General features: G+C 41.9%; 1 protein-coding gene across 1 annotated transcript in view; it reads right to left on the reverse strand.

The window, feature by feature from the left end:
* Positions 1–409: 409 nt before the first annotated feature.
* Positions 410–18,812, reverse strand: part of cep192 (centrosomal protein 192) — a 174,309-nt gene continuing 155,906 nt past the window's right edge. The window contains 2 exon segments of the mRNA XM_034173891.1: positions 410–924; positions 3,647–3,705. Of these exon segments, the coding sequence (XP_034029782.1) occupies positions 792–924; positions 3,647–3,705 (192 nt within the window). The 3' untranslated portion in view covers positions 410–791.

Raw genomic sequence — 18,812 nt, forward strand, 5'->3', positions numbered from 1 at the left:
GAGGAAATTCCACTGCATCTTTAAATTTATCCAATAAAAACCAAAGGTTATAGCCAATCGATTAGTACAGAGAGAGTCGGGCTGTTTCCACAATCACAAAAATGTCAAACTTTTTACTTACTTCTTATCACTGCAAACAGAATAATTTGGGATTATGAGCATTTGGTCAAATTGAACAAAACACAGACTGGATTTTGGCAAGTAAAAAAAAAAAGCCCCTAAAGGTCAGAGCCCTCAGATTGACTCTGAGGAGTCTTTGAAGGGTTCATTCCTGCAAGTTGGAAAGGACTGCAACCAAATCAACTCAAAAATAAATAAATAACTCATAACAGAAGGCTGATTTCTATGGTACCAGAATTACAATGAGAGCTAATTTTTCAGGTAGAGCTGAAAGTAGAGCACAACTTTACTGCCACTGGAATTACTGTTTGACTTACTGTTTGACTGACTTATCGTTACTCCAGGTAGCTCCAGAACTTCACCAGTGTAATGAGACTTAAAGTATCAGGAACCACAGAAGAGAACAACATGTTCACGTGTGACTGAGTACCCAGGTTTCGGTCACAGCAGTGTGGCCTCGTGGCACGATCCACGATCAGCTGATGGAAACTGAATCGTTCAGCTCCAGCACAAATGTTTCTCAGAGTCTAGCTGCCCACATGAGAGTCTGATCATGGTGGGGTGGATGTGGTCTCGAAGGCTTTAACTGCTCCTCTCCTGTGGGCCCTGCAGAGACGGCGGCGTCGACCCAAATCCAGCTGCCCTGTGGAGGTGCAGCAGCGGTGATAAGTTCAAAGCGACGCCTCACCTGTTAGCTGGATAACCACACTTCCATTTGTGTGGAACTCGATGAGCAGCAGGCCGGCGTGTCTGCCTGCAGAAGTGGGCTTGAACTGGACGGGGAGCTTCAGGTAGTGTTGAGGTCTAATAGGTGGAGAAGAAGAAGAAGGAGAAGAAGGAGAAATGTCAGAACACGAACCTGAGCAAGAATACGGATCACTGTCGTTACACAGCTGCATCTTGTTACTTCACCGGTTACCCCCTTCTACCCACAAGGTGGCAGTGCTGTGCAATGCAAACATCTGTCAATTGTCCTGTTATCAGCCACAAAAGCTCATCAGGAGTTTTAAATTAATTCACTTTTATTCCTGTATGACAAAACTCAATTTTAACTTATCTTACTTTAATCAGCTTTAAACACCTTTACACACTCAGGTGGGCACAACACCACCTCTGGACCTTCAGTGTGAGGTTTTTTTTTTTTCCCCTCAACAGAATGAAGGTTTCCAGGAGTTTTGTTCAAATTACAAGTCTGAAGTGACCTGAAACTGACTTTTCCCACCTGGATGGTTAACAGTCGTTTTAGTACTTTATAAAATTCCCCATGGAGCCACAGACAATCAGAGGAAACGCAGAGACTGGTATCTTACGCCATTTACAGCGATTGATGAGTGATCCTTGATGTGAAGTTGTAAAGCTAAACAACCTTTAAAATAAGTGATAAAATCTGTGCAGAATGCTCACACTGGTCCTCCACCATCTGCAGCAGGCTGCACGGTCCTGCTCAGATGTCTCATCCCTCATTCTGGATGTTCCCACAGCAAACTCATTACCAGACATCAGCTATGATTCTGATAACTCACATCATATTATTGGACTTTTTCCACTGGAAAGGCTGCAAAAAAAAAAAAAAAAAAAAAAAAAAAAAATCCCCACTCATGTTGCTAAATGTTCAGGAAAGGACATTCTTTAGTCAACAGACTAAAAAAACTCATTCCCACAGCCATTGCTCTCCTAAATAACACCTAAGGACTCACTGTTGCACTTAAGTCTATACTGACTCGCACCTTATTTCTGGGCTCTTGTTTTATATATTTATTCTGCTGTGTTTTTGTTTTTTATGTTTTTTATGAATTTGTATGATGTGGTTTTATGAATGTAATGTAATTTTTACTGCTGACTGCACCTGAATTGCCCCCATGGGGACTAAATAAATGATCAAATCAAATCTTGAAACACATCCTGGTGTATCTGAAGTGGCCTCCATGAGCAAGCAAAGTACATTCATGAACATGATTACTATCTCTTGGCCTCACTTTCACTGCATGTGCTTGTTCAGGAAAGGACAAATTTTAAACAGAAAATCACAGTACCACTGTTGGACCAGCCTCATCGTACTGTACTGTCTGATACTTTGTAATGATACTCTGATAATATAGTGCATACTTGACTTGCAAAAATGCCTTTTACAGTGGATCCACAAAGTATTCACAGCACTTCACTTTTTCCACATTATGCTAGTCTTATTCCAACATGGAGGAAACTCATTTTTTCCTCAGAATTCTACACGCAATACCCCATAATGACAATGTGAAAAAAAGCAAACATATTTAAATAAAAAAGTAAGAAATCACATGCACATAAGCATTCACAGCCTTTGCATGAAGCTCAAAATTGAGCTCAGGTGCATCCTGTTCCATGATCACCCTTGAGATGGTTCTACTATTCCTAGAGCTGGCTGCCCGTCTAAACTGAGTGATGGGGGAGACAGACCTTAGTCAGGGAGGTGACCAAGAACCTGATTGGTCTGTCACAGCTCCAGCATTCCTCTGTGGACAGAGGAGAACCTTTCAGAAGGACAAACATCTGCAGCAATCCACCAATCAGGCCAGACAGAAGAGTGGCCAGACAGAAGCCACTCCTTAGTAAAAGGTATATGACAGCCCACGTGGAGTTTGACAAAAGGCACCTGAAGGACTCTCAGACCATGAGAAACCTGAATCTGACTGAACATCTCTGGAGAGATCTGAAATGTCTGCGCACCGACGCTCACCATCCAACCTGATGGAGCTTGAGAGGTGCTGCAAAGAGGAATGGACAAAACTGCCCAAAGATAGGTGCACTAAGCTTGTGGCATCATATTCAAGAAGATGTGAGGCTGTAATTGCTGCCAAAGGTGCATCAACAAAGTATTGAGCAAAGTGTGTAAATATTTATGTACATATGATTTCTTAGTTTTTTATTTTTAATTAATTTGCAATTAAAAAAAAAAAGTTTCTTTCCTCATGTCATTATGGGGTGTTGTGAGTAGAAATTTTGAAGGGGAAAAATAAATTAATACCATTTCAGAACAAGGCTGTAATATAAAATGTGGAAAAGTAAAGCGCTGTGAATATTTTCTGGATGCACTGCATACTTGCTGCCATGATGGTCACTGTTCAGGAAAGGTTGAGTTTGCAGCCTTTCATGTGCAAATACTTCATATCAAGTGGCTCGAATCACTTTGCAAAACAGATATGTAGCACACACGTTCAGTCACTTCAGGTAAAGTGGATTTACTCTCAGTCCAGTACTACAGAGGCATGAGCAAGAATTTCACACGAGAATTAAAGCAGACTTAAAGATGAATAAGAGAAACCTTTTGATCACATCATGAACCTATAAAGACACATTAAAGGACACGGTGACTCCTTTTTAAAGTCACTGTAATCCTGAACATCAGCTCTAAAGTGACTGCTTGACAGGAAGTATACCGAATTAGGTGAAGACACGTCAGACAAAGACATGTTGACCAGCCTGCTGTGAATGGGGGAAAAAAAAAAAAAAAAAAAAAAAAAAAAAAAAAGGTATTAGAGACATGACTCACCTGAGTGAATATTTGGAATGCTTGAGGTGGAACGGCTCAGTAGGCTTTACAAATTTCAGCTGCAAGTCAATTAGAGAAGCCAAACATCAAACACCAAATCCATGCAACGCACAACCATTATTGGGGATTATTACATTTATCAATCAGAAAACACACTCGTGCAAACGCTCAACAGCACACAGAATAAACAATCTTCAGCATTCAATATGAAATCTCTGAAAACTCATATTAGCTCATCATTAATACATCAGCAGTGACTAGCACCAACAGCGCACATGCAGGCTGTTGTGTTTGCACGTAAAATTAAATTTAAATCTGAGTAAAGCTCACCTCTCAGGAGTGTGTGCTATTTTTTTTTTTTTAACATTCTTAATATATTCTTGAGGTTTGTCTCATAAAATGTTCAACATAACGACAATTATTTATTTCTATTTGATCTGTTATTTGCAGGTCAAAGTCAAAAAACAATAATAAGAATATAATAATTATAATTAATAACTAGCGTGTTGCCTGTGAGGATCTACGGGCTCTAGATTGGGTAATGTTTATAAAATATGTAGCTGACATTTTTCAAGGGTTGCAATAAATTAAGCAAAGCTTGTATAATGAGTTAGAATGGCGCGTAAGTCCAGAATGTTTTAAGAACCTTAAACCGAAACAGTTTTTAAAGGAAGAACTCAACCCTTTTATTTTTTGTTAATTGCATAATGTTTATGTTCATTTACTGTCATAATGTATTTATAAATTGTTTAGGTTCTTGTTGTCATATACACACTATTATTATTATTATCATTATTATTTTATTACTTCGATTGTCATTTTTATTTTTTAAATGGACCACAAAGGAATAATGTGTTTTCACTTTCTTGTGTCATTGATGCATTTTTAACATATTTACAATTATATTATGTAATTACATTGAACTTACTAAAAAAATTAAATAAAAAAATCATGCAGCTTTTAATATATTTATGATTTACCGCCCCCTGCTGGAATGGCGTGTGAGTCCAGACTGTAATTATCAATGTTCATTGTTCAGTGTTGTTAGCTAATATCCATAGTTTCTCAAAAAAATATTAGCCCTATCAGCGTTCCATTTAAGTGGCATTCATCCTTGACCCAAAATACATAAGCATACCAAAGGGCAAATGTCAGCTCTCCACAGTTTGCCCATGATCAAAGTTATACACATGTAGGCAGACATGTACACAGATACCACTTCTCTTTTAATATTGTGTCGAGCTGTGTGGAACAACGAAAATCTCACCCACAAACAGACGGTGGTGGAAGACATCAAACGCACTACACTTCCCATGGTAACGGCAAACACGACACTTAAACTGACTAAACCAACTGAACTACAAAAACACAATAAATCAATAACACTAACAACACTGTTAAACTAATATGCACCACAATAACATTTAAAACCCCCCAAACCACGAACTCCCACGGTGCATTGCAGCACAATGTATATTGTTCACTGTTGTTAGCTAATATCACTAACTCCTCTAAAATATTAGTCCTATCAGCTTTCTGTTTTCGCAGCGTTCATCTTTGATCCAAAATACACAAGCATACCAAACAGAAAATGTCAGCTCTCCTCATTTTCTCCATGATCAAAGCCATACAACACTCATGCACACACAGGCCACTTTGGCTATTATAATATAGATATTTTATAAGGAAAATGTGGAGAAATCCCAAATATTGAACCAGTATCTAAGTTTAAAATGCTTATGCTCAATTTAAATTGTGAAACCACAAAATGTCATCTGAAAATGTAAATATGTAGATAATTTGATAGTAGAACTGATTTACACTTTCGCATTAAATGTATGTGAACATCATGCAGTAACACCTGGGGCCTGTACTACGAAGCGGGGTTAACTTACTCAGATGTTACCCAGGGTCAACCTCTTAAACCGGGGTTGACAAAACCTGGTTTTCTCAAGTGGTGTTAATCGGTACTACGACGCTGAATAAGATGTTGATTTGTTGAACCTGTGTTAACCTAACTGGAGTATGTGCGCGTTCACATAAAAGGGGCGGGTTGCAGCACACGTCACCATTTTCAATGATGGCGAGGTCACCTTACATTACCGAAGAAGAATGCACGATTATTATGCGGAGCTACGAGGAATTTAAATTAACGTTAAGGGGGAAATCGAACACATCGTCTGCCAATAAAGCAAGACAGGCTTGTTGGCAACGTATTGCTGATCGGGTAAATGCGTAAGAACAATTCAACTGTTCTCCAAATCTGTTACAGATAATTAACCTGTGGAATGTCTAATATGTGTAAAAAAAATGACCCTCTTTCATTAATTACGGCCAAATGCAACACGATTCAGAGGTGGGCATAGGCCTACTAATAAATGTTTGGTTAATTTAATGTTTCCTAAATAGGCTACCTTGACTGTATGATTGCTATTCCTAATCCTGTCAATATTTCAGATGCAATAGCAGTGCCAAACGCACCTGTCGGCAGGTGAAGATGAAATATAAAAACATCCTTCAGAACGGTAGGTTTATATTCATAGCTTGATAAGCCCCACTTCGCCTAATTAATGGACATGCATTAGACCTATTTTGATATTAGTAATTACCCGCGATTGCATAAAACCCTTCTTTGATTTGCATTGCGGATAAATGGCCAGGGAAAATGACAAATGCATCCAACACTTTAGATAGAGCAAGTACTACCTTGCGAATCTCAGATGTTCAGCATCACCGATGGAATACATAAATTGTCCACTGGCAAAACGGGCACAAGGCACATTATCTGCTCGATCGTCGGGGCATTGCAACACTGTAAAAAAAAAATGACTTGTTTTTACAGGAAAACGCTGGCAGCTGTGGTTACCGGGGAATTCCTGTTAAACATACAGCAGCACAGTAGATAACATTACAGACATACACTCAACAAAAATCTAAACGCAACACTTTTGGTTTTGCTCCCATTTTGTATGAGATGAACTCAAAGATCTAAAACTTTTCCACATACACAATATCACCATTTCCCTCAAATATTGTTCACAAACCAGTCTAAATCTGTGATAGTGAGCACTTCTCCTTTGCTGAGATAATCCATCCCACCTCACAGGTGTGCCATATCAAGATGCTGATTACACCATGATTAGTGCACAGGTGTGCCTTAGACTGTCCACAATAAAAGGCCACTCTGAAAGGTGCAGTTTTATCACACAGCACAACGCCACAGATGTCGCAAGAGTTGAGGGAGCGTAAAATTGGCATGCTGACAGCAGGAATGTCGACCAGAGCTGTTGCTCGTGTATTGAATGTTCATTTCTCTACCATAAGTCGTCTCCAAAGGCATTTCAGAGAATTTGGCAGTACATCCAACCAGCCTCACAACCGCAGACCACATGTAACCACACCAGCCCAGGACCTCCACATCCAGCATGTTCACCTCCAAGATCGTCTGAGACCAGCCACTCGGACAGCTGCTGAAACAATCGGTTTGCATAACCAAAGAATTTCTGCACAAACTGTCAGAAACCGTCTCAGGGAAGCTCATCTGCATGCTCGTCGTCCTCATCGGGGTCTCGACCTGACTCCAGTTCGTCGTCGTAAACCGACTTGAGTGGGCAAATGCTCACATTCGCTGGCGTTTGGCATGTTGGAGAGGTGTTCTCTTCACGGATGAATCCCAGTTTACACTGTCCAGGGCAGATGGCAGACAGCGTGTGTGGCGTCGTGTGGGTGAGCGGTTTTCTGATGTCAATGTTGTGGATCGAGTGGCCCATGGTGGCGGTGGGGTTATGGTATGGGCAGGCATCTGTTATGGACGAAGAACACAGGTGCATTTTACTGATGGCATTTTGAATGCACAGAGATACCGTGACGAGATCCTGAGGCCCATTGTTGTGCCACATCCAAGAACATCACCTCATGTTGCAGCAGGATAATGCACGGCCCCACGTTGCAAGGATCTGTACACAATTCGTGGAAGCTGAAAATGTCCCAGTTCTTGCATGGCCGGCATACTCACCGACATGTCACCCATTGAGCATGTTTGGGATGCTCTGGACCGGCGTATACGACAGCGTGTACCAGTTCCTGCCTATATCCAGCAACTTCGCATAGACATTGAAGAGGAGTGGAACCAACATTCCACAGGCCACAACTGACAACCTGATCAACTCTATGTGAAGGAGATGTGTTGCACTGCATGAGGCAAATGGTGATCACACCAGATACTGACTGGTATCCCCCCCAATAAAACAAAACTGCACCTTTCAGAGTGGCCTTTATTGTGGACAGTCTAAGGCACACCTGTGCACTAATCATGGTGTCTAATCAGCATCTTGATATGGCACACCTGTGAGGTGGGATGGATTATCTCAGCAAAGGAGAAGTACTCACTATCACAGATTTAGACTGGTTTGTGAACAATATTTGAGGGAAATGGTGATATTGTGTATGTGGAAAAAATTTTAGATCTTTGAGTTCATCTCATACAAAATGGGAGCAAATCCAAAAGTGTTGCGTTTATATTTTTGTTGAGTGTAATATGTATATGGATTTACAGTGAATGAACCACGGCTGACTCACATTAAAGGAACTGTTAAATCTACAAACAAGAGCTCTCTTTTTTGTACATTTAACTGCTGTATTTTTTGCAGGAATTCCCTGGTGACCACAGCTGCCAATGTTTTCCTGTAAAAACAAGTCTTTTTTTTTTTACAGTGTACGATGGGTGATGGGTTACAAACTTCTGACCCGATCAGCTGACAAAGATGACGAATTCCCTCGGCTGAGAATCAATATCTTTCATAGAGAATATCGTCCGGGTATGTCAGCGGATTCTGGCGGTCTTTAAAAACTCTCGCCCTGCGAAGAGAGCCCCTCACAATTTGTGCCCCAATATCAAACGGATCATCCAGGTAGGCCAGAATTGTCTTCGGAGTGATTGAAGGTGGATGGACGGTACTTATAAAGGGAGTGGTTAAGCGAAAACCTCAAGCTAATCCTGGAACATAACCTGCTCGGCGCAGGTTTGCCGCACGGCGTAAGTTGCCGTGGCAGCATGCCTCGGTGGAAACCTATCCACCTTTCGTAGTACGGGTTAGCCGGGAAGTTACTCCACACGTCATCAACTTACTCCCAAAGTTACCCTGATAAGCCAGTAACCCCGCTTCGTAGTACAGGCCCCTGCTGTCTGATTTACAACCACAAATCAGAGAAAGTTGGGATGGTGTAGAAAATGGCAAAAAAGTAATTCTTACATTTCCAGTACTTTGGATTTCTGTTTTATTACAGACTGTATGAAAATTATTACACACTTTCTGTAAATCCTAGAAACTTCATTTCACTTCTCAAATATCAGTGTGTTCGTCTGCTATATGATATATTTAACTGAAATTGCTGATCCAGACAACCAATGATTTATAAAGGAAAAATCATGAAAATTAGCAGGGGTGCTCAAACTTTTGCATACAACTGCATGTTGCTCTAAAACCTCAATGCACTTTTCTGCATGAATGCTGCCATCACATAAGTAAATTAACTTTTCTAAGGGTATGGACACAACCTCATACCATAACAGACCCTGGCTTTTAGACTTGTTGCTGATAACAGTCTGGATGGTCCTTTTCATCTTTGGTCCAGAGCACACGGCTTCCATTTCTTCCAAAAAGATGCTTAATACTGATTCGTGTGACCACAATACATGTTTCAGCTCTGAGATGATCCAACACAGATGCATCTGAACCTAGAGAAGTCAACACCACTTCTGAACAAGGTTAATAAGGCTTTTGTTTAACAAACAGTAAAGATTTAATTGGCATTTGTGAATGTAACCCCGTATCGTAGTGATTAACAATGGTTTCTATACAATTGTACGTTCATTAATATGCATTGTCCCTGTTAAATAAACCAATAATGAATGAATGAATGAGTTTACTAAAGTACCGTAATTTCCGGACTATAGAGCGCACCTGAATATTAGCTGCACCCACCAATTTTAAAAAGAAAAAAGAAACTGTACGTAAATAACCCGCATTTGTTAAATACATACTGTAAAAATTTTTTCCCCTGAAGGTGACACGTAAATATTGACACGAACGTCATCCAGTCCACACACGGCGTCGCGCAGCTTCTCCGCTCCACACAGAGAACTGAGTAATTTTAACTTTTTCCTGAGATTTCATCATGTGCAGCCAGGATCAGATAGAGTCTGTGGTAAATGAGTCGTTAATGAGGCGCTGTGACTTTTTCGACTTGTTGCACCAAAACAGAGAACTGGTGTGGAAGGAGGGGGGAGAAGGCTCCGCTCCACTAACTGATCTGACAGCACAAATCTGGCACAAAGTGCTGGGAAGGGACTTTTCTTTAAGAAAACAAACAGGTAAGACCTTATATTTACACTGTGTGTGAATTTACACGCATGAGGAATGCAGCTTTCAGGAAATCATTTGACAGCATCAATGACAAATTTCTACTTGTGAAAAAACCTGTAAAAATCCATAAATTAGCTGCATTGTAAAAGCCGCAGTTTGAAAAAACTAGCGGCTTTATTCCAGAAATTACGGTAATTAGTTGCCAATGTGGTTATATCAGCTATTGATGAATAACTTCTGATACAGTGTGGTCTGAGGGATCGGAGATCACCAATGTCTCTGCGAGATCAGATTTTAATGTTCTGCTATTAACCTATAAAGTTATTCACAGACTAGCACCTGCCTACTTAGCGGACCTAATTAAACCCTATGTACCGGCCCAGGCTCTGCGTTCTCAGGGTGCAGGACTACTTTGTGTCCCTAGGGTGAATAAAAAGGTCCGCCGGCCACAGAGCTTTCTCTTATCGTGCACCTGTTTTGTGAAATGATCTTCCTACGGCAATAAAACAGTCAGATTCTGTAGAGACATTCAAGTCCATACTTAAGATGCATTTATTCTCCCTCTCGGATGGCTAACATACTGCCAAAGCATGGTACTATGCTTCCTATCCTTTAAGTTCATTCTGTTAGTAAACGGAGCAGGTCTCGGTCTCAACTTCATCTAAATTCTGGGTCTATTAGTTGTAGCGCATGGTCTCGTTGTGCCCTAATTAAATAAATACATTAATGCTTTCTCAACAAAAACCTGAGGTTTTGAACTGAGGAGCGACTGTGTGTTTCATTCCTAACTGGGAAACCCCTGGTTCCATCTAGACATAAGCTTTGGAGACATCCCTGTGGGCCTCCACACTGTGGCCCCATCACAACAGAACTGTAACTCAGAGTTCTTCAAAGGAGCCCTTGCTTGTTTATTGGTTAAATTTCAGTCACTATGAATTACATGACATTATAATTGCTTCATGTCAGAATCTGAACTTCCCCAGGCCAGGAGAATCCACCTTTATGGCCTCACGTCAAGGCCAGAACCTCTCCAGACAGTGCAAGAGGATCTCTTTTATGATAAAATGTGGTCATAAACTTTAAGCCTTGACAACCAGCTTTATCTCTAGCTCTAAGTGAAGAAAAAGACCTTTTGTTTAAATGCAGGAGAACAGTATTTTATTTTATGCATATATAAAAACTTGTAATGTTGCGCATGTATTCCATTTAATTGACGTGTTCTTTGTAACTGCTGTTGTGTTTAAATGTGATGTTTCTGACGTATCCATGTTTTGATAATGAAATATTCTGTTAACCAAGTGGTGCGTGTCGGATGTGATTAAGCCTTTAATAATGTTATATTCATCCCAAAAATGTCTTAGAACAAATAGTATGCTAAAATAGTTAATGTGTTTAAATAGTTGAATCATTTCTTTGTCTCTCTAATTTCTGTGAAATTATATATCCTAAATGGGTGGAGTTTAATGACATAAGTCCCCTTTAAAAACTTAGAACAGTCTCTCTCTCTCTCACACTCACACACACACTTTATTTTTGGGCCAACAAGGCCCCATACTAGCCAAGCTAAGCTACAAAGTGGCTTCATTCATTCATTCACTTTTGATAACTTTGACAAATTAATAGCCTGACGCTTTTTACGGTTCGTCAAGTCTTTCAAATTTTTAAGAGAACCTCCGAGCTGAACTTTTCAAAATAATAGTGAATTTACAGAAAAGCAACTTTCCTTTTCTGTACTTTACAATGCTCTTAAAGTTTAAACTTTTTTCCTAACACTTCTAATCTGACTCCAACAAACTTTTTAAAAGCTACCAGAGCCCACTTTCAACAAATGCCTTCCACCTCTGGAGTCCAGCAAGTTGACAACCTGACTGCAAGCAGCCATCCTGTCGGTAAAACCAGCCGACTAAATCCTTGGGATCACCAGGGCGACCGCTGGATTAACCCCTGACCCACGTGAGCTCACACTGCAAAGAGCCTAAGACATCAACGATGGATGGACGATTCATCCGAACCATCTCTTCAACGGATCAGCTAAGTGACCCAGTTAAAGGTTCCAGAAAAAGGGTTTTGTTGTCAATGGATGCAAAGTGGATTCTTTTTAAACCTATTCATATGCTTGGATAATAATTTTCTTAATTCATATGCTTGGATAATAATTTTCTTAATTTTCTTAAATTTTCTTTCAATGTCTCATGATTAAGCAAATTGTGTCCATAATTAACTTATTTGATCACTATCCACTCAAAATGCCAGTAAATTGTTCACTGCTTGTTTATTTGTAAAGAAAATGTAAATATTTCTGCTGTGGTTCATTTTGTGTTCAGAAGGAAACCCTTGGTCAATCGTATCGTAGAATTCAGACTTTCAGACCCGAGACTGATTAATTAAATTGAGATTTATTAATCTGAGACTGATTAATTAATGGTTGTTTAAAGTACCTATGCTTTAAATAGGTGGCGCCCTGAGGTAATTAGATATTATTCTAATCAAATAATTATTCCATCCATCCATCCATCCATCCATTTTCTTCCACTTTATCCGGAGTCGGGTCGCGGGGGCAGCAGCTCAAGCAAAGCCGCCCAGACCTCCCGATCCACACACACCCCCAGCTCCTCCGGGGGAACCCCAAGGCGTCCCCAAGCCAGCCGAGAGATGTAGTCCCTCCAGCGTGTCCTGGGTCTTCCCCGGGGCCTCCTCCCAGTGGGACGTGCCCGGAACACCTCTCCAGCGAGGCGTCCAGGGGGGATCCGGAAAGATGCCCGAGCCACCTCAACTGACTCCTTTCGACGTGGAGGAGCAGCGGCTCGACTCCGAGCTCCTCCCGAGTGACCGAGCTCCTCACCCCATCTCTAAGGGAGCGCCCAGCCACCCTGCGGAGCAAACTCATCTCGGCCGCTTGTACTCGCGATCTCATTCTTTCGGTCATGAGCCAAATCTCATGACCATAGGTGAGGATCGGAACGTAGATTGATCGGTAAATCGAGAGCTTTGCCCCCCTACTCAGCTCTCTCTTCACCACGACGGTCCGATACAGCGACCGCATCACTGCACCAATCCGTCTATCGATCTCACGTTCCATCCGTCCCTCACTCGTGAACAAGACCCCGAGATACTTAAACTCGTCCACTTGAGGCAAGGACACTCCACCGACCTGAAGAGGGCAAAGCACCTTTTTCCGGTCGAGAACCATGGCCTCGGATTTGGAGGTGCTGATTTTCATCCCGGACGCTTCACACTCGGCTGCAAACCGCCCCAGTGCACGCTGAAGGTCCTGAGTTGACGAGGCCAACAGAACCACATCATCCGCAAACAGCAGAGACGAGATTCTGTGGTTCCCAAACCAGACCCCCTCTACACCCTGGCTGCGCCTAGAACTTCGGTCCATAAAAATAATGAACAGAACCGCTGACAAAGGGCAGCCCTGGCAGAGGCCAACGTGCACTGGAAACAGGTTTGACTTACTACCCGCAATGCGAACCAAGCTCCTGCTGCGGTCGTACAGGGACCAGATAGCCCTTAGCAAAGGACCCCGGACCCCGTACTCCCGGAGCACTCCCCACAGGGTGCCCTGAGGGACACGGTCGAACGCCTTCTCCAGATCATAAAAATAAAATTGACAATTATTTTGGTGACCCATTAAATGAAGTCGAGGCCAATTTAGTTCAATTTGGGAGTTTAACAATACTTTCGCTACATATTTTTGGTGCTCTCTGTGAGGCCAACAACACATTTGAGGCTTAACTCCATTAAATTGGTGTCCATGTGAGGTGCCATTCATTCCAAATAATTAAATTAATGTAATTCCTTACAGTTTATTTTGGTGCGCCCGTGAAGCGCTACATAGTGAAGCTTAGGGCTGGCGGCCGGGGATGACCTCAGTATTTTCTCTGCTTTCCTGTTGCTGAATGATGATAAATGATACCGTAGGTGTAGTGTTTGTGGCAGACTGACTCTGCTTTTTTTTTTCTCTCTGTCCGAGGTGCGGATGACGGGCTGGATTTGATGACTGAATAGTTTCTTAAACGGATGTGGAGTGTGGAATGGACTGAATAGCATGAGCACTGCTGGATGATCCTGTGGTGCAAACACCTATGTGGATTTCTCATCAAATGAATCTTGTCTTCTTTTGTAGTTGTATTGTTTGATTTCTTGTTTTCTGTTTCTTCAGCTTGTGAAGATTTGCAAAAACCTTGTTAACTGTTAGAATGGCCTAAGCAGTGGGTCACCCCTTTGAGTCTGCTATGCTTGAGGTTTCTTCCTCAATATCAGAGGGAGTTTTTCCTTACCAGTCACCTGTGTACTTGCTCTAGGGGTTGGTAAGGTTAGAACTTACTTGTGTGAAGCACCTTGAGGCAGCTTTGAGGTGATTTGGCGCTATATAAACTAAATAAATTGATGTTCGCCTTGGGCTTGTCCCCTTGCTCTTTATGCACTGAAATTCCTCCAGATTCCTTGAATCATTTAATGCTTTGTGCAGGCCAGTCAGTAACGTTCACTTTGGTCTTCTGGAGGTGGTTCTTCACCAGGAGTGATGTGTTTTGGGTCGTTATGTTTGAAAAAAATATTCACATATCCACCTTTGTTCACGATTCCTTCCACCTTGAGGAAATTCACAGTTCCAGATTCATCGAAGCATCTCCACAGAATAATAATCTTGCCGTGGTGTTTCAGTGTGGGACGGTGTTCTTTGGGTTATCAGCCTCTCCCTTCTTTCTCCAAACATAAGCAAAGTCTCTGTGGACAGAGTTCTAGTTTCGTCTCATCTGACCAAAGGACATGGTTCCAGTATTCGTAATCTGTCTCTGGGTTGTCCTTAGCATACATCAGCCTGGCTTGAAAGAGTCTCTTCTTTTCGTGGTTGGCAACCTCACAGTCCATTCCTGTCCAGGGCTCTAGTGAGTGTCTTCTTCGTGTCTAAAATTCCTGACTTGTCTAAGTCATTCACTCGTGTCCTGGCAGTTGTTCTTGAGTCTTTAGACACGTCTCTCACTACTTTTCTTTCCAGAATCATTGAAATCTTTGTCTTCCTCCCTCTGTCAGGTTTGTTCTGTACTGTGTGGCTTTCCTTGAACTTCTAGAGGATATGTATTACTCCAGTTCTTGACACTTGGACACACTGTGATAACTCTTTCGCCTGCTTCGTGAACATCAATTATTTTTCTTCAGTCTAAACCGATTTCGTTTGATGCTTTCTCAAGTGACAGCTCAAACCCCGAGTGAAGTTTTTATACTGCATGTACATTCTAAAATAACCTTCGGTTTTAACTTGATTTTCTGAGTTTTGAGCATCACAAAGTTATAGCGCATCATTGCACAACAGTGGCTCAACAAAAAGATAAAGGGCCTCATGTACAAAGACTTGCATTGACTTTCTACTAATACTTGGCGTACGCCAAAACTTTGAATCAGGCGCAAGCACAAATATATTCAGATGTATCAAAGTGTGCGTAGGCATGAATCCACGTTTGATTTGTACATCCCACTGAACATGGAATTGAAGCCCCAGTCACACGGCACTAACGAAGGACACTGAAGCCAAAACGAAACAAGAAATCTGGATTTATGTTGACTTTCGGAGACATCGTTTAACCGTTGTCCAGCTTCGTTCCTGTAGCTGGTGCTTTGACCTGAATTTTCAAACTGTTGAAAAATGTGAATGAATCCTGGCGACAACCTCAATTCATCTGTATTCCGTTTTGCTTTCTGTCTTGACGGTTCCTCATCGTTTGCGCACTGAGCGTAGTTTGAGCACTGATGGAATGAAAATGTTTCCTATTAACAAAAACAAACTCGTGATGGTGCCTTCATGTGTGCAGTCAATAGCTCTGATGACATTCAGGAAACCGGCTCTTGCTGCAAAATGCGCTGTAATGTTGGAATGTACCTGGGTGAGATTTGAATGAATGATGGTTTATGAACCAATTATCGTCATTTCCAAGTAAATTCTTGTGTTCCCTGAATACACGCTCACGTCAGATTGCACCATTTGCAAGGTGCTTTAACAACGCCACTGTTAGTGCCATTTTATGCATCACTTTGCGTGTGCTTTTATATCCACCCATATAATTGCAAACGTGGGTGTGTTAAAGTAGACCTGCGTTGAAATAAATGTGGTCAGATCTCAGAAAGAAATAGCTGATATGTATTTATAAGACCCTTATGAATGCAGTAAAGTAAATCTGCAAGCCCAAATTTGTAATTCAGCAGAGAAATCTTCATTTAAAAATGACAAATTTGCAGCTAAAATCTGGCCCTCAGCGAAAACTGTTTGTACATCTGGGACATTGCAGTGAAGTCCGGCAGAAGACGGAGCGCTCCCGCCTTCAGTCCGATCCCGCATTGAAATTGATTTTATCTGTTAGTAATGTTACTGTTATACACGTCCTGGTTTCAACATCCAAAGTAAGCTGCAATGAATGTGAGATACAGCTCTGCATGCTCAGATCAGCGGCAACATCGACAGCGGGCGACGTTCTTCCCCGACGCTTCACTCTCTGCCTCCGCTGCGCTTACTGAGTCTGCGTGCTCCGTAAACGCCAAAACGGGCCACTCAGATCGCCCCCGTGTCTGCTGTGCAGCCGGCACCACGTCCCTGTCTACTGAATGGAGGTGCAGCCAACTTGGCAAAAGTTCGCTACGCTCGCTGTTTTGATGCAGAGCAGCCGGTGACACCTGTTGCTGCAAGGACAGACTTTCCGCAGCGCCGCACGTCTCGGTAATCAGAGCCACAGAGCTCCGTGACCGCCGAGAGACGTTTATATCTTTTTAATGACTTGGATTCTTCGCGGGTCCCGCCTCTGTACCCCGCGACGGTAACACCGGAGGCGCAAGACAGTAGATTTTCAATGCGACACCACTCAATCAAGCGGCCGTATGGAAAAAGTCCCAAAATAATTTTCAAGCACAAATAAAAGAAATGTGTACTCACCAAACGTGCCACAAGACAATATGAAGTTTTAAAAAAGTAGATCCTTCCGTATAAGACAAGAAAAAGGTGCAGATGCAAATTGACAGAAATCCACAAATTATAGTTGGCGCGCACAATGCATGCTGGGATAGGGTCTTTTCCCTGACGTCTCGGCAGCGTCCCGGTTGTGATGACAGTTTTGCGGAGGGCTAAATTTTAGCTGTAAATTTGTCATTTTTAAATGAAGATTTCTCCGTTGAATGACAGATCTGGGCTTGCAGATTTACATTACTACATTCAGAAGGATCTTATGTGTAAATATAAGTAATTTTTTGGTCCAAAGATCTGACTGCATTTATTTCAATGCAGGTCTACTTTAACTGTTGATCAGTGACTACGTTTACATGCCGTTAATATTTGGGTTAAGGTCAATATTCCGGTTTCTGAATCATTAGGAATAACCCGTTTACATGCTTAAGCAGACAGAGTTACTCTTGTATACATGGTCACTGGTATCATTTGGAATATCCCCATCTAAACAGCGATGCACGTCTTCCACCGGTGCTTGATTTGGTCTGGCGTTCGTGCAAATCCTGCTTCGTGTAATCCTGCTTCATATAAAACCCCTCACTACACACTTTTCTCAAACAGGCATTAACATTTTTCTCACTTTTCTCTCCTGCGGGCTGCCTCCGCATCAAAACAGCGACCGTAGTTTCTGGACCTGTTGCCAGATTTGGCGCAGCTCCGCACAGCAGAGGGGGGTGTGTGAGTGGCCCGCTACGGTGCTTACCGAGCCCGCAGACATGGTAAGTGCATTGGAGGCAGAGCAATCGCGGTAATATGCCGACCGGTACCGTGACCGGCCCGCCTGATAAGGACGCCGAACACAATGCGCTGTTTATCTCTGCTTCTGTGGTGTCCGGTGGGTTGCGCGCGCCACATACAAGTAGTTGCCATACTCAAAAGACCAAGAGTCCTTGCAGATAGGACATGCGCAGAACATGGGGATATCCTGAGGCGCGTTTATATGATCTGATATTAGGGTTAGAAAAGGAGTAACCCAGGGGTCATGTATTCGGGTTTTTAAAAACCAGAATATGAGCATATTCGGGTTTTTGCGGGTGTTTATGTGACTGTGCGCAACCGGGTTACTGCTAATATTCCGGTTATGAAAGGGTTATTGGCTGCATGTGAAAGTAGTCAGTGTCATCACTGATGATTTCTTGTTTTCACACTATTAACGGTTCCCAGCATCACCTGTACATGTCCACAGTGGAACAATAGCTGTAGAAACATGCCTATGCCAGCCAGGATTTTTGTGTACTGCACCGCACATTTCCAGTCATTTCACTGTGATACATCTGAATGGAGACAGACATAAACCAGGTTTTTGTGGGTAAGCACACTTTTTATACATGAGGCCCCAGCTCCTAATGGGGCTAATTTTGACTCTGGTATTTTTTTGTGAAATAATTTTGTTTCTGTGTGCAAAGTAAAATAATATAAGCATCAAACACAAAGCAAGGATGTTTAGAAATGCTGTGTTGAAAATTCCTTGCTTTGTTAAGAAAGCACTTGGGAAAATTCTGAAAAAAATGTTAAATTTAATAGGGGAGCTAATAATGTTGTCGTCTGCCTGTCTGGGTATATAAACAGGATACGGATCGCTCAAACTGAGTATTTTTGCCAAAAAGAGATAGTGTATAAAGAAGTGATTTTGTCACTATTTTAATATTAGATTTGGTTATTTTTCTAAATAAAAGCTTTTGGTGCACATGATTAGTATAGAGTGTCTCCAAAAAGTGCCACAAAAATAAAGCCACAGGACATCGGTCATATATCATCTCAAAGCATATCTCTGGTGTTCATTTCTAATTTCACCTCAGTCTGT

The sequence above is a fragment of the Thalassophryne amazonica genome, chromosome 7 (genome assembly GCF_902500255.1).
Source record: "Thalassophryne amazonica chromosome 7, fThaAma1.1, whole genome shotgun sequence".
Classification (NCBI taxonomy): Eukaryota; Metazoa; Chordata; class Actinopteri; order Batrachoidiformes; family Batrachoididae; genus Thalassophryne; species Thalassophryne amazonica.